General features: G+C 46.6%; 1 protein-coding gene across 2 annotated transcripts in view; it reads left to right on the plus strand.

The window, feature by feature from the left end:
* The window catches only part of LOC138582135 (zinc finger protein 282-like), a 176,157-nt gene that overhangs the window by 61,262 nt on the left and 88,035 nt on the right, over positions 1–26,860 (plus strand). For both annotated transcript variants that reach the window (XM_069653146.1, XM_069653147.1), the window contains exon 2: positions 13,031–13,151. In XM_069653146.1, the coding sequence (XP_069509247.1) occupies positions 13,031–13,151 (121 nt within the window). The remainder of the gene's footprint in view (positions 1–13,030; positions 13,152–26,860) is intronic.

Below are 26,860 nucleotides of genomic sequence, written 5' to 3' on the forward strand. Positions count from 1 at the left end.
CTGTGGGCTAATAGTGTGGCCGAGGGATATGGCTTCTTTTCCAGGCCTGTGCCTCACAGGTCTGTTCACTTGCGGGGGTCTCTACCTTGTGAGCTTGCAACTTCTGTGATGCACCCGAGTTTGTAAATTGGGCTAATTGCTATGGCCACTGGAGTTGGCAAGTTTTTTGTCGAGGTAACGCAGCACTTCGGCTGACACTGCGTGTTCTGTAATAAGTGCAGTTTTGAAGGAATTCCCAGCTGGCACTGATAAGCTAAGTAACTCTGCTAATCCCACAGTTGCTGTGATTGGTTTCTTGGACCCTTATGCATCCTCTGGGCCTCCGACCATTCACACCCAATCTATCCAACATCTATCCTCCTTCAGCATTTGCTCCCCCCACACTGGAGATTCGCACTTTCCACCCAACGCAGGACCGGGCCGCATAGCACTTACCATACCTTGCAGTTCATCTGCGGCTCACCCTCGAGCACTAACACCACAGCACCTACCCCACTGCCCTCTTCCTTCCTGCACTTGCACGTTCTGAATACTCACAAGGCGTATTATTTATTTATTTATTTATTTGTGTGCATTTGTTAAGCGCACTTGCAGCCAAGAGCATCGAGGCGCTGTTACATAATGTGAGAGGAACTTGTGATTAGCAGAGTGGATGACCATAGATCTCATAGTTACACATAGATATACAGTGATATAAACAAGTACAGTGGTATACACATAGATATACATTGGTATGCAGAAGCAGGAATAGTGTAAAAGGAGAATCACATTGGGAGGCCTTTTAGACAAAGAGCCTGCTTTTGATGGCCTTACGAAAGGCTAAGTGTGACTCAATCAGTCTGAGATGAGGTGGCAGTGCGTTCCAATGCATGGCAGCTTGGGTGGGGAAGCTAGAGCCACCAGCGCGCACTTTACGCGTGGTGGGCGTGACAATTGTGTTGACATAGTGTGACCTTAAGGGTCTTGTGGCCGTGTGCTTGGTGATTCTGTGTGTTAGGTAAGGGGGGGGCAAGTTCATGCAGGCATTTGTGGGTGATAGCAAGGGTCTTAAAGCCAATTCTCTGTTTGACTGCGAGCCAGTGAACCTGCCTCCTGATTTCAGAGATATGCAGGCCGATTCATGTAATTCCTCAAAGTGTCGCACGCGGCTGGCGCACAGCGTGCCCGTGCGAATGTCTGCGCCAGCCGCGTGCGATAAAATCAATTCCCGCGCACACCGTATTCATGGATTCTCGCCTCCAAAAGCAGACGTGGCGCAGAGTGGCGCAGCGACCCTGCAGCAGCGCCAGTTACACCCCCAAGAACGCCCTCGCGCAAGGAAAAGCCATCAAGATCGCAAAACCATCGCAAAGGGCTGCGCCAACACTGTACCAGTTTACCGGACTGGCAAAAGCGGGGAACGCGTATTACGGGTTTTGGGAACACGCGTGTGCGAGAAGTTTCACACGCGATCTGGCCTGGGGGAGCGTGTGCGTGTATTTCAGGGGTGCGCGAGATGTTTCACACGCGATTGGGCTGCGTGCGGGTATTACAGGTGTGCGCGCAAAGTTTTACACGCGATCTGGCCCGGGGGAGCGTGTGCGTGTATTTCCGGGGTGCGCGTCAAGTTCCACACGCGATTGGCCTGGGCGCGTGTATTTCAGGGGTGCGCGAGAAGTTCCACACGCGATTGGCCTGTGCACGTGTATTTCCGAGGTGCGCGAGAAGTTCCACATGTGATCTGGCCCGGGGGAGCGTGTGTGTGTATTTCAGGGGTGCGCGTGAAGTTCCACACACGATTGGCCTGGGCGCATGTATTTCCGAGGTGTGCGAGAAGTTCCACACGCGATTGGCCTGGGCACGTGTATTTCAGGGGTGCGCGAGAAGTTCCACACACGATTGGCCTGGGCGCGTGTATTTCAGGGGTGCGCGAGAAGTTCCACACACGATTGGCCTGGGCGCGTGTATTTCAGGGGTGCGCGAGAGGTTCCACATGCGATTGGCCTGTGCGTGTGTATTTCCGAGGTGCGCGAGAAGTTCCACACGCGATTGGCCTGGGGGAGCGTGTGCGTGTATTTCAGAGGTGCGCGAGAAGTTCCACACGTGATTGGCCTGGGCGCGTGTATTTCAGGGGTGCGCGGGAAGTTTCACACGCGATTGGGCTGCGTGCGGGTATTTCAGGGGTGCACGGGAAGTTTCACACGCGATTGGGCTGTGTGCGGGTATTTCCGAGGTGCGCGAGAAGTTCCACACGCGATCTGGCCTGGGGGAGCATGTGCGTGTATACCAGGGGTGCGCGGAAAGTTTTACACGCGATTTCAGCAGCGTACGTGTATTTCAGGGGTGCCGGGGAGTCCTACATGTGATTTGCCAGTGTGGGTCCTCCCAGGTGTTCCCTGTACACCCTCCACGGCCCCTGCAGGCAGCCCACACCACAGGGGACTACCCTGCATCCCATGTCATGTCCCGCAGGCAGCCCACCCAACATGGGCATGCACCCCAGCAAAGGCACATGTCTCCTTGCACTAATGATCACCAACTCATGACCCCTTGCACCCCAACCCCCAGAATTGCGGGGCACCTGCCAGCAGGCCCCCACTCATGTCCCACTCATGTCCCCTTGCACACCCACCCCCAGAATTGCGGGGCACCTGCCAGCAGGCCCCCACTCATGTCCCCTTGCACCCCCACCCCCAGCATTGCGGGGCACCTGCCAGCAGGCTCCCACCCATGTCCAACTCATGTTCCCCACCACCCCCACCCCCCAGCAGTGCAGGGGCACCCTCCACCAGGCCCCCACCCATGTCCCCCTGCACCCCCACCCCCCAGCATTGCGGGGCACCTGCCAGCAGGCCCCCACACATGTCCCCCAGCCAACATGTCATCACAATCTAGATCCCTGGCCCTTATGGTCAGCCTCCAAATGCAAAACACCCACTCGAGTATTGCATCCACCCACTTAGAAACGGCAATGACATGATAGAACCCCAATAGCAAGTCTGGAAATGGAACACATGGCCCTCACATACACCCAATGGGTGTCAGTGAATCTCAAAACCCATATCATGATATGCATGATACCAATGAGATGATACTACACATTGAAGTTTGATGAAAAAAATGTATTAAAAACAGCATAAATGGAATTAAAAATAAACAAATGACAATGGGAATCAAAAACCAAAAGCAGCATGTCCGTAAAATAATGAAAAACGACAAATCATAATCCAAAGGAAAGGTGTCCAAAGTCACAGTTCAAGAAAGTAAATCCAAGGTAAAAACAAAACCGAAAACCATTGCTCCATGGGTAAATCCAAAAAAAAAATAAAAAAATTCAACAGTCAACTATATACAGATAAACAAACCAGGGTCCATGATCCCAACTGAAGAAATGAAACCTACATAAAAATACTACCTAATAAAATAAACTATATACAAAAATGTGGCCCATTGTCCAAAAGGTCCAAAATAAATAAAGAAGCAAAGGAAACCTAACACTAACTACATAACTATTTACAAGGGCAGCGGGCTAGTCCGACGGCTCACTGGTTGTTGTCATGGGCCAGGGCATCATCGAACTCCTGTTCAATGGCTTGGAGGCGGGCATGTTCCCTGGCCCCGAGGTCCCGCAGGGATAATGCAGTGTCCAGCTCCAACTCCCTGCGAAGACCCTCGAGGCACTCAGCCCGCCTCAGCGCCCTCCGCATGGAGTTGTCCGCCCTGACCATTGTGAGCCGTTCCTCCTCTGCCCGCTGCTGCTCCGCACCTATCTGCGGTGCCAACCGCTCCCACACCGAAGCCACTCCCATTCCAGGGTTCTCCTGCCCTCCGGCCGATGCCTGCACCCCTGATGTTGATGGCCCCGAGCCATGATGCCTCCCACGTCGAGCCTGCCGCTGCCTCCGACGCAACTGCCTGTGCCAGCACGACGGCATCCAGGCTGATGGAAACCACCGACGCCGTTGTGCACGTGCCCTGCCCGATGATGCCGTCATATCCTCCATCTGCTGGGGTCCAGTTGCCGGTGTGTCCGCCCGACATGGCTGCATGGGTCGGGGCAGGTCCACAGGGGGCCCTGGTGGCATCTGGGCCGGAAGACGGCATGGAGTACGACTGGCGCATAGCCTCCACAGAGGAGGAGAGGGTGGCCAGAGTGCCCGACACATGTATGAGACCCCCGACCATGACTGCTCCCAGCTGGGCCACGTTGGCACGGTGCTCTTCGTGATGACGTGCGCGCTCCCCCCGGGAAGCACGCACCTCATCACGAATGACAGCCGTGCGCAACACGACACCAATCAGGACCTTGTCCATACGGCCAGGGGTCCCCTCGTCCGCAGGTGGAGGGGAGTCAGATGACATGGACATCCCCCCCTACCTGCGGACGGGCCTGGGATGGGGCATCCCTGCTGGTGCATGGTGGTGCAGTCACAGTGTCAGGGACAGTGACATGCACAGGCACCTCCACGGCGACCTGTGCTGCCTCCTGGCCCTGCCCCTGGACTGCACCACTTGCACCAGCAGGGATGCCCCCACCAGGCCCCATTTGCGGCTCAGTAGCAGCCTCCTCCTCCTCTGTGGAAACCACCAACCTGGATGGCTCCACACCGTCTTCCGCCTTTGCAACCCACCCCTTCCGCTGCAGCCGTGGGGGCATCCCCGCCGCTTAGCTCCACAGCGCCGTCTCCGCCCTCTTCTTCACTTTGCGCTGTGTAGAGGGAGACATAGAACACAAGCATCAGGGTACTGTACAATGGTCCCCTAGACAGGAAGCAACAGCAGATGAGTGGCACTGTCAAAGATCACTTCCATCATGTCCCTCCACAACACATGGGTCAGTGCAGGCAAAACACATGCAGTAACAGGCATGGCGCATGCTATGGACATAAGCAAACATGTCCAAGGGACTCTTGAAGCATACAATGTTGTTTTTGGACTCACATGCATCATGGGTCATGCCTATCACATGCACACACTTCAACGTACTTTCATCCATCTGGACTCGTACACCCCAGACACAGTGAATGCAAGGATAACTAGGCTGCATCTGTGAATCTGAACATTGTCACAGACATGTGTCATGCATCCATGGCATCCACAAGTCACAGACAAGCAGGTCAGAAACACAGACATGGACAGCATACATGTACATGGCATCAGCACCCATCCCTCACCCACACCCATGGCCAGGAACAGAGACTGGCATGCTCTCATATGTCCATTCCGCATGGGGCTCCCCATGTTGTATTTAAACACATACAAGAACCGTGTGCTTCACACATTACTGGTCTCACATGCATGACCATGATGTCCCTGCACACACACACACGCGTACATGGCCTATGTCATACATACAGGCAAGTATCAGACAACCAGCACGCTGCAACATGCCCTGTCTCACACAGCAATGCTTGGCGACTTATCGCTATACTCCAGACGGGTCTGCCTCTCAAGGATCTGGTCATGGAGCGCTGGGCGTACGCGTTCCAGGACCATCAGCTAGATGGTACTCCTGCTGCCCCGGCCCCCCTCCACGAGGCGCCGGGCCTTTGAGGGTCCTGGACCTGAAGTCCTCCCAGCGCTTCTTGACTTGCTTGATGTTGCGGGTTGCCACCCCCTCCGCGTTGATGGCAACCACAAAGTCGTCCCAGATCCTGTCCCGTCCTTCCTTGTCGGCGCGTGTTGATCCGAAGAGGGCATCATAATGCCCGAGGACAAGCTCCACCAGGACACCAACTTCCTTCTGACTGAAGCTGGTGGCCCTCTGCCCCTCTGGCTGGGGGTCGCCAGTGGTCTCGGATGGTGTTTGCCCCGACATGGCGACCCCCGAGGCAGGCGTGGGTGGGCAACTGGGTCCTGGGGCTGGGCTGTGGAGCGATGGTATCCCAATCGGGAGTGTTCTGTTCCAGCAGGGGTGGACACAGCAACTGGACCCCTGCAGATGGCTGATGTGCAGGCACCAAATGGCAGGGCACGGTGGCAACAGGCAGGCAAGCAGCAGCAGATGGCTCGTGGGAGGCTGCTCAGGGCTCTGGGGGGCAGTAATTCGGCCTTTTGGGCAGGAGCGTGGTCTTCCGTGTGCTTACGCGTGGCCAGCTTGATACGGAGTGATTTGGCACGTGAAAATTCTGCACGTCAGTGTGTGAATCGATGAAAGGCCCTTAGCGCGTAAGCGCGTCAGCACGCATACGCGATTCCATTGGACCAAAGGCCCTTAGCGCGTATGCATGTCTGTGACGTATCACGCACGGGAGTTGCTTTTCGTGGGGTGCGGTGCGTGTGTCTTGCAGGCGTTGGGGTTCACACGCTATTACTTCACAGCGGGTGGGTGTTGGCTACGCGTTCTTCTACACGCAAGGCAGGCGGTGAGTGGTACCCTGCTCCCCCAGGCCCGATCGCGTGTAGAAACACCCGCGAGCCCCTGAAATACACGTACACCCGCGAGCCCCTGAAATACACGTACCCCGCTCCCCCAGGCCCGATCGCGTGTAGAAACACCCGCGAGCCTCTGAAATCGATCGCATGTGAAAACACCCGCGCACCCCTGAAATACACGCGCCCAGGACAATCGCGTGTGAGACTTCTCGCGCACCCCTGAAATACACGCGCACACTCCCCCAGGCCCGATCGCGTGTGGAACTTCTCGCGCACCCCTGAAATACACGCGCACAGGACAATCGCGTGTGAAAACACCCGCAAGCCCCTGATATACACACACCCAGGCCAATCGCGTGTGAGACTTCTCGCGCACCCCTGAAATACACGCACACGCTCCCCCAGGCCCGATCGCGTGTGGAACATCTCGCACACCCCTGAAATACACGCGCACAGGACAATCGCGTGTGAGACTTCTCGCGCACCCCGCACCTGAAATACACGCACACGCTCCCCCAGGCCCGATTGCGTGTGGTACTTCTCGCGCATGTAGAACTTTGGCGCACATTTATTTCCTGCGCAGGGACGCTACCGCCTGCTTTCGTGTGGCGGGCATATATGGGCCTGTGCGTGTCTTTGGCCGTGCGCTGTTTTTCCTTATTCGATTCCATGAATATGTGTTGCAGGCGAGCGTGTGGGCGTTCTGCGCACTTGCCTCCTGTACTTCCCCCGTGACGCCCACATTTTCACGAGTTGTTCCCCATTCTGCGTGTAACGCCCCATGTTACGCCTACTTTTGTTATGTGCGCCGCGCTATGTGCGAATTCGCTGTGGCCTTATCGCACGGAGTTCGATGACCTGTGCGCCAGCGTGCGCCGCGCACTTTTTCAGCGCACATCCCACATTTTGCACGTGCACGGACTTCCATGAATAGATGTGCGATGTTTTCTGTGCGATAATCGCACTTGCACTGCGATAATCGCACTTGCACTGCGATTTTCGCTATTTCACTGCGAATCGCACGTTTTCACCGTTTTTTTGGCGCACGTTGATTCCGTGATCGGCCGGATGGTCTCTTCTGGCAGTACCTGGGGCTGCCCTCAGAGCGTTGTTCTGGACTGGCTGCAATTTGGCAATGTTTTTGTTGGAGGTCCCAACAAAGAGGGCATTAAAATAGTCTAGCCTTCACCCGATAATTGCCCTAGCAATGGTAAGGCAGTTATGGGGGACAGGAAGGGCCTGGCGGCGTTGAGGACTTTGGAGTAGTACGCTGAGGAGACGGCGATAGCATTCACCTGTCTGTCCATGCATAGGTTGGAATCCAGGTAGACTCCGAGCATCTTCACGTAGTTGGAGACCTTAATGGGGATGTTATCGATGGTGAAGGAGGTGTATTGATCACCGAGGTTGCCCAGCGTTAGTGGGGAGCCTATGAGGAGGAGTTCAGTTTTATCACTGTTAAGGCAGAGCCAATTCTCTGCCATCCAGGATTGGATGGTGGAGTAGATGGAGGTGAGGGTTTTAGTGTCGGCTAGGTAATCTCTGGTAAGTGGGATAAGGACCTGTGTGTCATCCGCGTAGTTGGTATACGAGATGCCAAGGGAGTCGAGGATGTTGAACAAAGGCCTAGTGAAGGTTGTAGAGCATGGGCGCGATACAAGAGCCCTGAGGTACACCACAGGTGATGAGGCGGCTGCTGAGTCAGATAAGACCTTCATGGCTCTTTATCTGGTATTGGGTTCGGCAGTCCCTTCCCCCTCTGTATTGTTTTGTATTTAATTGTACGCTATCTCATGTTCCCTCCCTGCTGTCCTGTGGGCGCTTTGAAGCAGAATTCATTTCCTGTATAAGTGCCTAACAAGCAAACAATAAATAAATAAATGCACGTCTCAGTGACTCATAGGAACAAAACAAAAATGTGAACCCACCACCTTGAATGCCACCAAGTGGACCATCAACATCTTCAGGAACTGGCTCCTTGAAAATGGCAAAACGCTTCTTTTGAGCAACTCTTGGAATCTGAACTGGCATCATTGCTATGCAACGTTTATGCTACTGTGCAGAATATTTTTGACAAGATACACTAAACATAACTCTGTATTCAAAATAGCTTCCTGAACAAATTGCCATTCAACCTTTCATTAAAATGGCAATGTTTTTGTCTCTGCGATCAAGATAAATAGAGAGACGAGCAAGGATACATTTGCAAAATATCACTGATGGCTTCAAAAGCCCATAGACAACGAAAGTAGATTTAAGGTAGATTATCATATTTTAAAGAACTAGCATGGGAAGATTCGGACAGTTGAAACTAAGGGGGTTCTTGCAGCTCTTCCGACCTCCCCGTGGGAACTCTCCACCTTATGCCAGGCATCCCTAACCAGAAGAATCTCCCCGATATACTCTAAAGCAAGGTAAGACCTACTATATAAGCCTTCCGAATCTTGACGGGGGAACCCTAAAAGCCCTGGCCTTTTCTGTCGATCTCTCTCTGACACGTTCTAAGGGATGCCTCTGGTCTCTTGGACTGACAGATGTCCCCATGGGTTTCCCTTCCAGTCTCTCGCTATCATGTTATACGTCTTTATATCTTCCTTCATCTTTATCTTCCCTCTGTGATCTTCCACATCTCTCTATACATGTACCTCTTTCCTTCTTCTCTGTTCTCTCCCTTACCCTCTCCTATCTTCTCCCCTTTCCTCGTCTTCTCACGTCTCCTCTGCCATTCTTGTACTACCTGCACCTCTCTCCTCTCTCTCTTGCTTTTCTTTGACCCTCTCTCTCTCTCTCTCGCTCTCTCCTACCTCTCCTCTCTCTTTCTGAACCTCTCTTCTCTCACCTCCCTCCCTCAACGACCTCGGTCTACTCCTGTCTCCTGATTTTACACACTCTTTGCCTGTCTTTCCAACTACCTTCCTCTTTCTTCTGTCGCTCCTTCCTAGTACTACCTTTCACTCTCCACACCCTCTGGCACTTACTCTCACTCTCGTCTTCTCTCTAAATCCCCCCTACACTTATACCCCGCTCTCTCTCTATCTCTCACCTTTCTTTCACTCATGTTTTACACACCCTTCACTACACTAGACTTCACTGCCACAGTCTCCTCAGCACTCCACTCCACCGCCCTCCCTCTGCCTGGTCTCTTGATCCACCACAGCTCCATCGCATTCCACCTGGGCACCTTGCAATCTCCTGTTGTGCTGGCTGGGCTTTTATACTGAGCTTCTATATCCCAGCCATCCCTTTTTCTCTCAGTGCCTCTGCGGTGGGATCGGCTCTGGCATACCCCCTGGTAGTTCTCCCACCCCAGACTGGCATGGCCCCTGTTCCCAAGTGACAGGATCATGCTGTTACCCTGTCACAGACTATGTCCATTCTCAAGATCTGCAGATATTGAAAAACAGTGACCATGCTGTTGAACAGTGTTGTGTTTGATTCCTTCGCACTGACTGCCATGGTCGAGAGGGTGTTGACGATCTCTTCTCACAAGAGTTTGGTTTCTTACTTGATGAAAACAATTGTGAGGTTGCTGCTCCTGTATGCAACAAACACAAAAGGCACCGCTAATTCTGTAAGCTTCCCCCTGATGGTCCCTGCTTCAATATACATTCTTGTACATTGTTCACCAGTGAGGCAGATTCGGTTCCAGGTTGCGCTTGGAAACTGCTTGCCAAAAACTAGGCGTGCACCGAATAGTAGATTTAATTATTCGTCTGCATACCGAATAGTTGGCCAAGTATTCGGCCGGAGCGGAATAGTTGCCTTTTTAATAAATAAAGTTATGTAGACAAGAACAAAACGTTATGAATTAAAAACACACTTTCAAATATGTATATCCATTCGGTATTGCATTTCTGTTCTTTGTTGTGTACGGAAGAGGTTTGTGTAAAACCATGACCGGAATACATTATCTGAAAAAAAACTGTTCAATAACAGCACCGTTTGTATTTGTGTGCATTCATAGGTGTCACCTGTTGGGCAGGGACCCGGTAACAAAGACTAGCCCAAAATATGGTATGCATGCAGGCCTCTAAATATGCACTTGCCACTACTGACTGGCTAGTGGTCATTGACTCTTGGCGAGTAAGAAATGGTGTGCTTTGTATATCTGGAAAACTGAGGGGGCGAGTACCTTTTTACTTCTGGCTTGTAGCTAGGAACTTTAAATGTAAACCCCTGATGCATGGATGCAAACGCTGGGATGCGTTTACTCATACTTTCAAATGTTCCTTTTTGACCTGCCCATCGTCAGCCTTCTGGGTCCAGCAAGGCAATGAAACACAAAAGGAGTGGTCACATCAATTAGCACCCGCTGACGGCTGAAGTGCTACTGAATACAAATCTTTGGGATGTTAAAGCCATGGTTTCTACCTATGGTACTGAGTGGGGATGAGACATTTGAAAAATATATCTTTTTCATTAATAGAAAGTATTTTTCTTCCTTTTTTCGGATGGGGTATGTTTGTGGTGTTTTGGGGCATGATAAAAGACACCAAACAAAAATATAGTGAATGCCGAGTCCTACTTGGTTCTCAGCTGACCCTATAGCGAAGGAACAGTGCTGATTTTTAGATCTTTAATTGGCATATGCATGTTTATTTTACTTATTTGTTTACATCCATTTCATCCAATGTTTCGAAATTGTAAACATTTATCTCATCTTTATTAGACAAATATTGATATTTTTTAACTCTCTAATGTCAGGTACAATATTTCTGCTGCCAAAGACTGGGGCACCTTGGTTGAAAGAAAAAAAATATAGCCACATTTTTTAGTAACATCTGTCACTTTTACTTAATTCAAAGGGACTCAATTTGGCAATATGAGAAAGTTGTAGGGCAGGAAAGTAGCCTATGTTTCAATATTACAAGAACATCTGCCGCAGGCACACTTCCACTGAGCCATCCTACTTGCTTAATAACCTTGGCATGCAGGCTGAAGAGGTGTCCAGTCAAAGGATCTAAAACAAAAGGATCGAATACAATAGGGTCGAGTCAAAAGGACCGAAAAAAAGGTTGAATGCCTTTTTTTAAATGTATATATTTTTTTGGGTTTCCGTATAGGAAAATAAAGTGGTTTTTACACCAAAAACGGGTGTTTGGTGAGGGACCCCACCAAAAAAAAAACCGACTTTTTTTCTTCGGTCCTTTTTGACTCGACCCTATTGCATTTCGATCCTTTGTATTCGATCCTTTCACCTATAAATGGCTGAAGACAGTTCTCTGTTGCAGGCACACTACATCCTGAGCTATTTTACTCAGCATTTGGAACTTACTGGGACCCCTGCAGCAGCTATACTATTCCACTTAATTATATTATGTGACTTGGGGAATTAGTGGGATTGGAAGATGTAACTTTGAGATTTCTCACAGAGGTCATCAGCAGAACAATAAGCCCCTAAAGAATATATCATTTTCCAATAGAGACTTCATAAACTATTGTTGCAGCTCAATGGTTTTCAACTGCAAAATACAGGGGAGACCAGAGATACATTCAAATTGAGAGTTTTGCTTCAGCTCTCCCCTGCCCAGCAAACTACCAGATGAAAGTCTGTCTGTACAGCACATGAAGGGCAGGGACTTTGCACTTTAACACCTCTGCTCTGCCTGCACTCAATCAAAAAAGTAACCGCAACATTTGTTCAATGATCCTTTCTAAAGGATAAAAATGACGAGTGATTCCATGCACACAGTCAAAGCAGTACCTTATGTATTTTGTGGGGGCAACTATTCGGTTTCGAACGATAAGTAATTAAGTATTTGTCCGAAGCCAAATCTTTCATTTTCAGCTGGAATTCGGCTGAATACTTACACAAAACTGAATTTCGGTACACCCCTACCAAAAAAATACTTGGCAAATGATGGCAAATCCAACCTTGCAAGCTGGGTTATCCAGACATTATACCAGCCATGACCTCTGGTCCACAGCTGCACAAACTGTGGCAGAAGCAGGGGCTTGAGTACCATGAAAACATGGCTGTGATGGAACATAAGAGCACATCCTGAGCTCATACTGCTGTTCCTAGGCAACAATTACATTAAAGTCCACCTTTTCTGGGCTGTAACGAGAGTTATTAGCTCTATCTTCCTGGTTAAACGTCCTTGGCTTCCTCTCGGGCCCTTAATTTGGCAGCGGGGCGATAACACCCATTACAGCTTGCCAAGGCGGGGTGGAAACCTCATTCTGACCCCCACAGGAACAGTCCCAAGTTCCATGTAGCCAGCATTTGCATTCTTCTCTCATGTTGGGCATAGGGCAACAACTTCAGTTCAGACCCCGCTAAAATCCCAGCATAGGTGGAAGGAAAGGTGCATCATTACCATTAATTGCAAAAATTTCACAACCCATGCATGAAAGCACATTTAATTGTATGCTTTTTTATGAGTGGCTGCTCTGTGACATCCCTTCCACATTGTTACTTTCACATCTTTTAGACATAGGGCCCGATAACCACATGAACAATCATATGGGTTACATGTTGAAGTCATTGTAATTCTCAGACAGGTATACTAAATACCTTGCTAAGTGATACCCACTTATTGAAAGTTGATAGAGAAAAGAGAAAAGCGGGAGGGATAGGTGACAAGGGAGAACAAACGATGGAACATTCTGTTTCAAAATAATTTCCCTTCATTAAATAGTAACTGCTACAACATTTCTGTTGTTCATTGCACAGGTTATATTCCAAGATGCTTCGGCCTATTTCTCCAAAGACGAGTGGAAGCTTTTACATGAATGGCAGAAGGAACTGTACAGCAACGTGATGAAGGAGATTCACCAAGCCCTGATCTCACTGGGTAAAGTGATATTGCCTGTCTGCATATATTCTATGTTATTGTTTAGAAATGTCGATGTTCATACTTTGCTAATTGTAGGTGGTGCAGGTGGATGTGGCCGCTCAACAGGGCAGGCACCATTAAGGATTCAGAGTGGTGAAATAGCATGAACAATAGAAACAGACAAAGACCAAATTACGGATTGATATGAAGGCCCTGGCACTGCACTGGAAATTAAGCGAGCTGCTGATGGCAGGAAAATGTCTTAGTGAAATGCTGATTGTGACTGCCATTTAGCAGACAATTCATTACATATTAAAGCTTAGGGGCAGTAACACCATTACAATGCCTGGTGCTAGGCACTTAACGTAGAGGGTGATGGGTTGAGATACAATACAGGACCCTATTACTTTGCAAATACTGTCCCCACTGAGATTTACACATTAAGGTGTGGTATAATGCTTTTTCTATGTCAGCATATGCTGGCAATGTGCTCCATGCCAGGAGGGACCTGAGTGACCAGGGCATGGCACGTGGAGAAAGATGCACCATAGTGCTGCTCAAGAAGATTAACTCTGCAGCAATTCTGCTGTCTCTGCTACTAGTATTATAATAAATAAGCTGTTGGTATCACACTCCAGAGTAAGAAAAGGCGTGATGTACATGATTGTGGTGGGATCATGATTGTGGCCTTCTCAAGTGATTCAGAAACAAATGAAGCAAAAGGTCCCATGGTCCTAGCGATAAACATTGGAACCATGAATATCGGATCCAAACTGCTACAGTACCGTACAAAATATCTGTGGGGGAAGACAGTTTTGGTTACTGACTGACCACAAGCAACTAGTCAGTATACTACAGTGAGGAGGTCACAATCATTCCATCCCTAGACTTGCCAAAGTGGCAGTGAAGATGCCAGGGTACTCGTTTGATGTAGAACACATCCCGAGATGGAAGATCAAACAAGCAAGTTCATGCCTAGGCTACTTCTAAAGTCAGATAATGACAAAAACAACTTCCTCAATGATGAATCGATCGATGTCGTGTCTCCATCCACGATCTCAGAGAGGAATTAATAGACGGGTGCATCCATGAGGGTGCATGGATGCACCATGATAGGATCCAGATATGGAGCTGATCCAATATTTCTCCATAATAAACTCCCTGGATGAAAGGAAACTATCTCTTTCTCTCCAACCATATTGGAAATTAGTGGACCATATCACAATACAAGGCACGTTTATTATGTGAGCTGACAAGTTCATTCTGTCCAGAGGCACAAGGAAGTGCATCATAGAAGGACATCAAGGACACCTTGGAGCCACATTGACAAAGAAAAGAACTACAGAAACCTAGGTGTGTTCAGCAGTTGATGCTGATTTTTATCTAGCGATTAGCAACTACCATCTATGTGCCAAAAGCGACAAGTGCCTGCACACAAGACACGCTCAGCTGTGAAGTACTGAAATGCCTAACCGAGCAGGGAAGAAGATTTGCTTGGCCTTCATTGGCCTGCTAGAGTGCATGACTGAAGAGTGCAAGTATCATACATTAGCAATGGATTATATGTCCAAATAGATGGAATTCACGTTTGTGGGGGGACATTACTACCAAACCCACTATAGAGCTCATGGAGTACCTATTCCAGAGGGAAGGATAGCCTGAGGTTGTTACCTACAGCGGGTTACAAATCACATCACATGAGATACAGAGCTTTCTGAAGAACAACAATATGAAACGGTGCATGGCAACATTTTATCACCCACAGGCCAGCAAAGCTCCTCTCTTCACAAATGGGGAAATCTGTGAGAGTTGAGAAGACCAGCATCGACTAGGTCTTTATGGAAGAAAGGAAATGCTGGAATGTGGAAAGTGTGTCAGTGTCCAAGAGAAGAGGAACTGGAGAGTCAAGCAACCCGGAGGTGATCAGCAGGTTTCAGGACATGTGCCAGAAAAGGAAGAAATGACAAACATGCAAATGATCACAAGAAGGACAAACATCTTCACAAGGACATGAGAAGGGTGGTGATGAATGATTTTTTTCCCCTGCAAAAGAAAGCAAAGGGTTAGCGAGTGAAGCATTCAAAGAATCTAATGAGCAAAGATTTTGAAGAAACAGCAAGACGCCTGCACAGTTAAGGGACTATGAATTTTACTAACTTTATTCTGTACAGAAGGAGATGCGTGGCATAGTACTCTTCCTATGTCGGCACCCACCAGCAACATGCTCCATGCCAGGGGCCTGAGAGATACCATGACGTGCCACGTATGTAGAAGCACGAGCCGAGCAGTGAGGAAAAAAGGCTCACCAGAGTGCTGCTCAAGAAGAATAACTTTGGGGTTGAATGTCCCATTCTGTTTTCCTTTAGGTGCCCACATAACCACCAGGTGCCCCCTGGGGTACCGGGTGGCAATGAGGTGGTTGGCACAGAGGACAGTTTGCAGCCCCCTTTCCCTCTAGCAGTCCACTGCCCGCAAGTAAGATTGATATTTGTGTGTTTATAACATTTTTTATTAACATTTAAAACCACAATTTTTATTATTCAGATTGTATTTACAATAATTTGAGTTATCAGATGTTGTACCCTTAAAAATGTCACCAACTTTAGTACTGGGTCTCAAACAATCATAGCTATACCATTTGCGCTACATCTGTGATCTTTGGTGAAAACTCAAATACTATTTTCACATTGCACGCTAAAAATATTTCATCAACTTTATCGGGCTGTGAAGCTAAAACACTGCATTGTGTGTGTGCAAATAAGCTCCATCACAAAAAGACAAGTGCCCCAAAAGTGCAGTCACAGTTTATTTAATGTCTAATTTAATGGTATACGGGTGGCGGTGTCCAAGCTTTAATATTGAAGTGTTTGATTGTGTGAGTGTCTGATTGATTGGGTAGCGGCACTATAAACACTAAACACAAAATCTTTTACACATGTTCAGCTTCTTCCAAAGCATTGTAGTCAAAATCTCAAAAACACACACACACGTGCCCACGCCCGCACACACCCAGAAATAGAATCCGTTGCTATTGACATCTGTGCGCTATCCTAGCCAACATGCATAACCACAGAGCATTCTAAGTAAACTATACAGTTTCAAACATATCATTAAAAGCACACAGCTGTTTAGTTAAAAATGCACAGCCTGTCTCAGAAGGGTCCTATCTCAGAAAGGGCCTGCCTCATGGCATGACTCAGAAAAGTTAGAAAAATACAAATAAAATACATTAAAGCATTCAACTACTCCCGCCGCCCCGAAAACTCACCTTTTTGCTGTTGTTAAAATAAAACTCTGAATAAACAGCAGGCCGAGCTTCCAATTGAAAGGCTTTGCAGGAGTCCACATGCCCACAATCAAATCCAGCCGAGAAGCACGGTATCCCGCAGAGTTGCAAAAAGTGCCCCAGGTCAATTAGCCGGTGTCCGCAGGAGTGCAACAAGGGCTCTGGCACTGTGCTTGACGATACCCCTGCTGGTCAGAAGGGTCTTTTTGAAGGGTTGTAGCTCAATGTTGTTTCATTATCAACAATGCACAGATTTATGTATTTCTGCTTATTTTGCAGAAAATGGTTTCTTATCGACAAAACGGAGCATTCTTCATGCATACTGCTTCGTATTTGTTATAGCAACACCTAAAAATAGCCTCACCCCTGCAGATGCTTCCTGGGGCCAATGCCATTTCTCTTATCAACAGAAGCACAGCATTCTATTTGCTGCATACTCAGCAAGAATTAGCGAGTGTCACCGTAGATTGTGAATAGTTAGCTTCCTGTATCCTTATAGCAACATCTAAAATGAAGTTCAGCTTGCAGATGCTTCCTGTGCCGGCCTTCAGTCATAAGTTGAAAATAGCCTTCATAACTACCTTTTTGATTTTATTTGATGAATATTGTTTGTGTGTGTTTACATTGGTGATTTGTTTATACAGCTGGCACAAACATCCTGTATTCCGGCGAGCTAAATATAAAGCCCATCTGTGCTTTCCACTGATGTGGATAGAATGGTGGTCTGTGTGTCGGCACATTCCTAGGTTTCCCAAGGCCTTACCGTAGATATAAAACCCCTACAGTGTTGATTGCACAGCTCTTTGGTGGGTCACAGAGGGACACATGTATGCCCCGCACGAGATGCTGTAGACCCCTTAGGAACAATACGGGCTCTGGAAAGCACATTTTACTTATAAAGTAAACTGTTTTTGATTATTTACACTCTGTATCAAAGCCAGTTCATATAAGTTTGGTATACATTTTTTATTTCCTCATTTTCCAGGAAGTTTATATATAAACAATTTAAATTGATATTTTATATCAAAAGAATATTAATTTGTATATACATTTATATATCAAATATGATTTTTAATATTAATTTGTATATCCAAAAACAAGATTTATTTTATATTGAGTTTTATATAAATACATATCCACAATAATTGTTATATTTTTAAATACATTTTTATATCAAAAAGATATGTTTGATATCATTTTCTGCTTTCTATAAAGTTTATATAAACATTATTGGGTGCCATAAAATTGCTATAAAAAACTTTGGGGCGTTACCAATTTGATATAAAATGTATATCCACTTCCTATCACCCCAGGGCGGAACCCCTCTGTGAAGTCATCAATGCGTCACTCTGCAAAATCCTAGATTCACAGTACCCGTCTTCAGAGCTCACTTCGGTCTTGGCACTCGACCGAGCAACATCGTTGAGCCCTGCTCCTATCGTCATATAGAGTTTTATATAAAATGTAAATTCAATGTATATCAAAACGGATATACATTTGAAAACACTATAAAAATATAAATACAATGTAAAATTGATAACATTTTTGATATAATTTCTAGATCAAATTTATATTAAGTTTATATCAAAGCACATCAAAAGGGGGAGGGTCTAAGACCGGAAACAGGGGGCATGACCACCTGTCAAAATTTAACATGAGAGAAAAGGGGGCTCCTTCTGCTCACATTATGCGACGAAGCAAGAGTATTATTTTTTTTACTTCCATTGGCTGTAGTGTTTTGTGAGAACAACAAGCAGTCTGAAAAAAGGAACATCTCTGCTGGCTATCCTCAGCTGTCCTAAAGAAAGCGCTATTGGTCCTGAAATGCAGCAAGATCACAGGAGATAAATCGTTTTTCTTTGTGAGCAAATTTTCTTTTAGATTTTTTTAATGAAACTGACAATATTGATCAGGTCAAACAAGACTATTTTTGACTTTTCTAAATGTGTGTAATTAATTGCTGCTCTTCTAGCCCTGGGAACTCGGCCTCAAACCAGTGCCTGCTAAAAGCAGGTCTTCGTTTAGGCAGTATTTCTTCTCCCCCGTGATATTCTAAGCACACAAAAGAATTGATGCACCGGTGGTGTAATTAGCAGGCATCCTACATTTGCATTGTGCACATCCCATGCAAATGCATTGACCGTTTTCAGCGTTGGCAAACAGAAGTCTCAGCTAGTGGGAAATTTCTGTGAGCAATGATCTCCTTCCTGCGTTAATAAAGTGTCCTTGTGGCAATGAATTACCTCCTTAGCGTTACACACTGATTTCTACAGTAATGTGGCTCATAATGTCCAAAAATGGCAACTGATAGATTCTTCTGAGAAGTATCTCAATTTAAGTAAGCTTTGCTGCTGCACTTGACATTAACATGTGAACAAATCCCGTTTTATTTAATCACCCGTAGCATCCATTTCATCATCATGTCTTACTACTATTTTGTCCCCAAAAGATCTTTTATACATGGCAGATACAGATATGAAAGATGTTGTCTATTGTTTTGCAAACTAATGATCTGAAATTATTAGGTTTTATCCCTAGTTATTGATTACAATAATTATTCAGGAGTGGATTGGCTAAGGAAAAATGAGAAACCCACATAGGATACCAGTACAACAAAGAATACATTGAAATTGCGTGATTGAAAGGTGTGTTCTACACAGCATGACAGATGAGCGCAGTACTTCCTAAAAATAGGCAAATACCCTCAACAAAATATAATAGGGAGTAAGAGCACTTGCAAGGAAACATATGAAAACAGACTCACAGGACCCCATCTCTGCTTCAATCCACACAGTTCCACTGATATGTTCTGATCAGAGGTACTATCAGAGCAGTGTCGCAGAAAGGAGCTGTTGTATTTTGACTGCCTGATCTAAGGAGTACCACTAATGTGAAAATGGATTATGAATATAAATTATAAACAGATATCTGGATTACAGTTAATTCATCTTTTGTCTTGCCTAAAAAATCACCCCATTGCAAATTGGAATACCACTTTTACTTCCAAAAACTAAGCTTAATCCCAAGTTAAATAAAATGGGGAGAATGTTTCTTCCACTTCTAAATAATATATGTAGGACTGCTTTACTGTACTTAAGGCATTTAACAGCATATGCAATAGCAGAGTTCGAAAATGTAGATTCAATGTGCAGAAGTTGGGGAGCCCGGAGCAAGTACACAGCGCACTGCAAATGTAACTTCCACATGAGATGCTCACTTCAACTTTTTGCCCATTATGTAGGATCCATTATATTAAGATGTGTCCTAATTCCTCTTTATTTACATTCCCAAACACTCTACGTTAATGTCACATAGGCATGTTTGTAAGGCACCAGTCGGCCTGGGGAGTCCAAAGAAGCTGAGGGTAACAGTTGGTTTTAAGCTATCCAGACTCTTCCCGGGTAGAAGCAGGAGGCAAAGAGCACCCAGCAATTATGAACCCTGCAATAATGACTCAAATTACAGTGAATGCTGTTCTTGTCTCCAAGTATGAACTCTATGGGCCAAATCCTGAAAACCCTTTTTTGTCACAGAAGGAGAAGCCCAATTCAAAAAGGACTTTTGAATTAGTGATGCTCGAATGCGCTGATTCAGATGTCCTTTTACTGCCCTTTACATGTATTTGTGTTTATTAAATTTATTGAGGTATTTCGCCAAAGCACTTATTTTTTTTTATTTAAACTTTCTTTATTGGCATTTTCAAACAAAACAAACAATAAGGCCATGCGCCAGCCGCCTCGCAAGTGCCCATCCCCCTTCCGCCCCCTACCCCGCCCATTGAAATGGCATTGTCTGTATGCTTGAGCAATTATGAGCATCGTGCCGTCTCTGTGGCTTTGTGCGTCGAGCTGGTACTCGAGTTCTGTGAAGGGGATCGGTGTTGATGAAGTTAGTTTACACATCTTGGCAATACGTAATGTCTTTAAGCCAGAGTTGCGGGCTTGGTGGGGGTCCTCTACCCCAGTTGTATGCGACTCTTCTTCGTGCCAAGACTAGAAGTAGGTGTGTTAGTTTTCTAACTGTGCTAGGCAGTGATTGGGTCAGTCTTAACATTGTTATTTTCGGGTTGGGGTCAAGGACCGTTCCTATTATTGCCGATGTTTTTTCCAGCACTGCCCTCCAAAAGGTAGCTACCAGTGGGCATGACCACGCCAGGTGTAGGAAGTCCGCTTCCGGCTCTCCGCATCTGTCGCACCCTGCCGATATTGTGTCTCTTTGGGCATGGAGTTTCGCTGGTGTATGGTATGTTTGATGCAGGAAGTTAAAGTGGATCAGCTTAAATCTCTAGTTAATCGCTACTTTTTGAGTGAGATTTAGTATGTAGGCCCATTCCTCTTGTGGGATTATGCTTCCAAGCGTTTTTTCCCATCTCCTTTTGGTGCCTGAGCAGGGTGGGTTTGATTCGCTGAGGAGGGTTCTGTAGATGTTTGCTACCAAATGCCCCTCTCCTTGGGCCTGGATTGTGTTGTGGAGTAGTGGCCAAACTGGCGGTTGTTGTGGAAAGGTTAGGAATGCTGCCTGCAGTGAGTGTCGCAGTCTGAAATAGATGAAGATATCGAGGGCGTTATTGCTTCCTCTGTCGTGGGCTTTTTGGAGGGACAGGAATGTACCTTCTGGGAAGAGATCACTCATGGTGCTTAGCTGTAGTTTTTCCGTCCAAAGCAGGAAGACCTTTTCCGTTGTGATGTGGATTCCTGGGATGTGTTTAATCGGGAGATGAGGGGAGAATCTGGATATAACGTTACTTTTCTTGGCTATCTTTTTCCAGATTGAGTACGTGGTAGTGACAGTGTTCATGGATGATTGATTGACCGGTAATTGGCCAAAGATAATGGCACGGAGGAGATGTGGTGTTGCCAGCGCTCTCTCTATCTGAACGTGGGGTCTTATGAAATGTCTTGTATACCAATGGCTATGGAATTGGGCTTGGGTTGCCCAGTAGTAGCGTTCCATGTCGGGGAGAGCTAATCCGCCGTGTCGCATTGGTAGAGTTAGTGTGTATAGGCCACTCTCGCCAATTTGCCCGCCCAGATGAGGTCAATGACCATGCTTTTGATCCGCTGTAGGAGCTTATGTGGGAGAAGCACGCCAAAGCACTTTAACAAAAATGTCACAATGGTGCAATTGACAAGAATGATAGAGTTGGGAATGGCAGTCAGAAGCTAAGAAGAGGAAAGCGACAGCAAAAGATGATTTTATTAGTTGAGAACGGAAAATACGATAGGATGAAGGGGCACGGATAGATAAAGGAAGAATGTGCCAGTGCTTGGGGGCCAAGAAGGGAAAAGCAGCGAAATCGAGAAGGGACACATGGTGGCTTAGGAACAGAAAGAAGGGAAAGAGATTGGGAACGAAGAGAACGAGATGGGGATGTGGAAAGATACAAGAGAGAAAGGAAGGAGCAAGCCCATGCAGGGCTTAAAAAACAAAGTAAATAACGTGAAAAAGAAGATGGAGATCAAAAGAATGCAAGGAAGCAGGAGTAATAGGGAAGCGAGAAGGGAGTTGAAAAAGAAGATGAATAGCTGAATTAAATACAGAGCACAGAGGAGTAAGGTGAGATATGGGAAGACCTAAGAGAAGAACCAAGCAATAGTTGACAGGACACACAAGCAAATAAAAGTTTAGTAGCCTGGAATGAAAGAAACATTTGCACAAATAAGGGGTAATTGCTGGAGATTTAAAACTGCATGCCAAATTCACAAACGGGATATGCTTTTAAATGCGTAGAAAGGATTGTCATCCTCATCCCTCTGCGCCTTTTGAAATGAGCCAAGAAGAGCCACAAATCATGACAGGGTCCTTTAAACCGCAGCTGTCACGCTTGCATTTCAATCCCCCAAACGGGGATAGAAATGCTTTTTTTTCTTTAGCATTTCACTGAGGCGGGCCCTCTAACTGCCCTTCTCAGTGAAATTCACTCCCAGCTGGACAGCGCATCTTTGCACCAATGAGCCCCTCCTGAAATGCTCAGGTCACCTTTGAATATAAGGTGACCTGAACATTTCTGAAAGTAGCTTAAATGTAGCCAAAACATTCTCTGTGCTCCTTTTGATTTGCCCTACTTTTTGAGAATCTTGCCCATTGTATACAGGAATTGTAAACTGGATTCAAGAGTCAGGCATAGTATCATTCTAGGGTTTCCGGTTTAGGCTGTACTCATACAGTTAGGCAGCACCCAGTTTGATGCCTACTATCTGAGCAATGCTGGTTGGGGAACTTCCAGCGATAAATGTGGCCCATCAGCGATCAATCAACATGGTCAAAGCTTACATCCCCCAATGGCCAATTCAATTTTTTATTTGATTTTGTGCACTTCACCTCCCGCCCGTTATTGGTGATAATACTTCTTTGTATATGGGGCATGTCTTTTCTGTTGGTACATGTGCAATAATTCAGCCAATTTCCAAATTGTATTTCTGTTTTTTTATCATACCACCTGCCGCGTTCATTCCTTGGTTAACATATAAAAAGCTTTTTTTTATAGAACTGTTATTATTCATATTATGTTGTTTAGCTGTCGCTATTTGTGGACCATAAAAGGTTCAATTTATAAAAAGAGCACTGATGGAGAGGTTTGAATCAAGCTCACAGAGCAGTTCTGTTTTGTCAAAGTAGAGTGTGCAATCCTTTACACCACCACTGCTGTGGTTTGAATACAGTTCAAGTGTATACAAGCTAAAGTACAGCAATTCTGCAAACCTCTGCTTGCTTCCTTAATGTTTGCAATGGTGGAGATGAAGAAAAGCAGCATTTAGACATGCTAATGCCAGGGGGCTACTGGAGAGTAACCAAATACTCTTTTACCTGATGCTTGTTTTTGGGGAAGGGATCCGAGACCTCCACACTGTTACCTGTGTTTGCATTTCAAGTAAGGGCAATCGTCTAAAGCCTAACTCACACGTGTACCCATTACCCCACTAAAATTCGAAAAAAAGGAACGCCTACAGACTTCTCATGAGTGGTTGACAACATTTTGGATAAGATGTAAAGTTTTACTGTGTACCACTCAGTTTTACTACATAGGTTTATTTTGCCTAGTGATAAAAGATAATGAAACATTCTGTGCATTCCATTCAGGCCCACCTGAAGATGTGTGGGGCCGGAGGGCATTTCAACATGATGGCTGGGACCCCCCATTGCATAGAGTGGAAAACAGTCTAAGGCACCCATGTGGTGCATACATTATAATGAAGACAAAGAAATACAGCCAAGGTTTAATAGCTGCCGATTATCATGAGACGGCCAGCCAGCAGGGAGATGAAACACAAAATGCCCACTGAAGAGCTATAAATCCTTCTTTGTCAGCAAGTGGCTAATGTGGAGGAACTGGTGTTCAAAGGCAGCAGGGTGATAACACCCCAAGGGAAGTGACGACTGGAAGGGCTCCAGCAAATGTAGCTTGTAAGGTGAGCACTGCAAAGCACCCATTTAAAGCCCCAGAACAAAAGTAATATATTGCTGTGTTATAAGACTGCTGAATGGCAACATGGGGGCAGTTGCTGGGGGGCCCCCCTGTTGGCCACTGAGTGTTCCCAGCATCGGTCGAGGGACAAGTAAGCCACAGGTAAGTGGGGTGGAGGTTGGGGAAGGTGAGAGATGCGGAAATTGGCGGGGGGGGGGGGTTTGGGAGTAAGGGGACACCGGGGAACACATGGGAAGATGGTGGCCTCCACACTTCTGCGGAAGCCCGGATCAGGTACTTTACCAAGCTTCCTGATTGACTGGGAGGTCGTTTGACGCCCCAATGGGGTGATAATTATCAAAACAATCAAGACTACTTTTCTATATTGATTTTTAGCTGTCATTCACGTACTGTCGTACCTCGTGTGTCTGATTCTGAAGGGCTTCAGGGACTGGCCTTTTATGAGCGTCTATCTGTAGTCGTCAATGGATTGCATATATATTTATTTTGTATTCTTTATTTTCTCTTGCAGTAACTTATCACTCCAGTAGACTCATAACTTAACATCAAAATCATGCAAACATTTTTTGTTTTCATATTTCAAACTCCCATCCCATCCTCCTTTCAGTGTATCCTCTCCCCCCCCCCCCTCGTGGTATTGGGAAGAGAGGCAGTAGCATTCCAAACGCCACTCATCTAAAGGCGCGCTCATGTCTCTTTTCTTTTGTGGGCTGTTTCCCTTCATGATGCAATACTTTTTAAGGAAGGCCATCCATTCCATCTCCCAAGATTGCTGCAAGTCATGTAGGGAACCATTCATGTTATCCATCTCGTACATCTCCCTTGCCTTCAATGCCCAGAGTCGCTCACTCGGTAAAGTGGGTCGCTTCCATCCTATTACTATGCCCGCCCTCGCCACCAGTAGAAGGAAATGCTTCATATGCGTCAGGCATGTCCATTCCTCATCTATCCCCTCAACCCCAAACAGTATCCGCAGTGGATCGAGGCCACGCTCTATCCCTTCCAGTCCTTTGACCCAACCCAGTGCTTCTTTCTAAAAACAATGTACCCTTCGGCATGACTACCACAAATTCTAGTAAGTGGTCCACTGACCACGCCCACGCCAACAGGAGGCGTCACTAGGAAACATCATAGAGAGGAGTTTCAGGCTATGCACATTTTATTGACATGCTATTGATGTCATGCGGGTGTTTCTGCATGGAGTCTTCCACTGATGATCATTGAACTTCCTGCCGAAGCCCCTTTCCCACTTTTTTGATAAGCTTCGGCCTCTTATCCCTTTGCCAATAGCAACGCTTGATATGTATACCTGAGATCAGCCCCTTTGCTGTCATAGCACTCACCAAAATGGTTTCTGCATCCGCCAACTCTCCCTGCAATTCTCCCTTCCATTTTTCATTCATCAGGATCCCCTTTAGTTGTAAATACTTAAAGACTGAGAGCTGCCCCAAGTTTAGTCCCTCCTCCAGTACCTTCAAAGGGACAATTGTGTTACCTTTCACCACCTGTCCAACCCTCACCTGCCCTGATTCAGACCATGATTGAAAGCAATTTGGCTCCTGAATAGTATCCCGTATTGGGGGGCCCATATATGGCTTAGAGGTGATGGCCACATTGTGACCGCAGCATCTCACTCCTTGCTCTCCATAGTTTCCAAAGTGGGCCAAGTAACTTATGTTTTTGCACCTTCAGAGGCACAGTCTTCAAAGGGGCCCATAGCCATTCTCCCACCATGACAGGACGCAGTTCATGATTTTTTATTGCCACCCATTGTTTGTCTTTGTCTACTCGCAGGTGTGGTATTAATGCCCTAAACTGCGAGGCTCTGTAGTAGCTGTACATGTCTGGCAGACCCACTCCTCCTCTTTCCTTTGGCTGTGTCAGTGAGGTGTAGGCCACCCTTTGTTTTTGCCCCTGCCATAGGAACCTCATAATTCTGCGCTATAGTTCTTTGAAGTGCTCCACAAGCATCTCTATAGGGAGCATTTCATACAAATACAAATTCTTCAGTTGCAGTGTCTTTTTAACTGTGTTCAGGTGGCCCAGCCAGAATAGCGTTACCATTTCCGAAAACACGTTGTGCATCAGTGGAAGCTAATTAGCCTCATAAAGGGCACCATGCATCTCTCGTTATCATTACCCCCAGGTGCTTCATCGCCTTTAGCTCTATGCGGATCCCAAACCTTTTCAAGTCTTCAACTGACTATTCACACTCATGGCAGTAGGGGAATAAAACTGATCTGTTTGTATTTACTTTGAAACCCGCCATGCATCCACATCGCGATACTCTGGTTTCCTAGATGAAGAAGCGCGCCATTCGCTTACATCCCAAGCTTATACTATTTCTCAACCACCCTAACCTCCTCCACTTCCTCCTTCTGCCTGATTTGTATTCCCAGTGGTTCGATCGACAGGGCAAACAATGTCTGGTCCCTTTTCCAAGTCAAAAAGGGCAAGAGGTATTCCCATTTGCCACATTGTGCAGTCGGGTTTACGTAATAATAATAATAATAATAATAATAATAATTTAGCATTTATGTAGCGCTACGAACCCTCGGGTATCTGAGCGCTGCTTATTATTACCCACGGTGTGTGGTCCTGTATTGGCCTGTATTCCCCTTATAATGTTTTCCCCCAAAGTTCAGCTTACAGTACCTTTGCATACGTAGAGGATGCCAACGTTTCCATGGCAACCTCCAGCGTTCTTGGAACAGGATGGTGCGGTCGAATCTCCTACGCTTCAGAATGGATGAGCGTGTGAACCGAAGCCTTTGGTGACTCTGGGTGTGGTGAGGATCCAGACCTAGGGGAGATGGGTCTACAGATAACGTAGCTGCCTTGCAATTGTGACCATGGCGCGGATGGGGAGCATTCTGTAGTGGAATCCTGACAATCGTGGAGCTGTTTTATGAGGATGGAGTGGTTAACCATATTGTATGCAGAGGAGAGATCAAGTAGAATGAGAACAGCCGGAGAGTTGGAATCAAGAAATACGAGCATTTCCTCACGGGTGTT

Source organism: Ambystoma mexicanum, chromosome 3q (genome assembly GCF_040938575.1).
Source record: "Ambystoma mexicanum isolate Mex_15411 chromosome 3q, UKY_AmexF1_1, whole genome shotgun sequence".
Lineage (NCBI taxonomy): Eukaryota > Metazoa > Chordata > Amphibia > Caudata > Ambystomatidae > Ambystoma > Ambystoma mexicanum.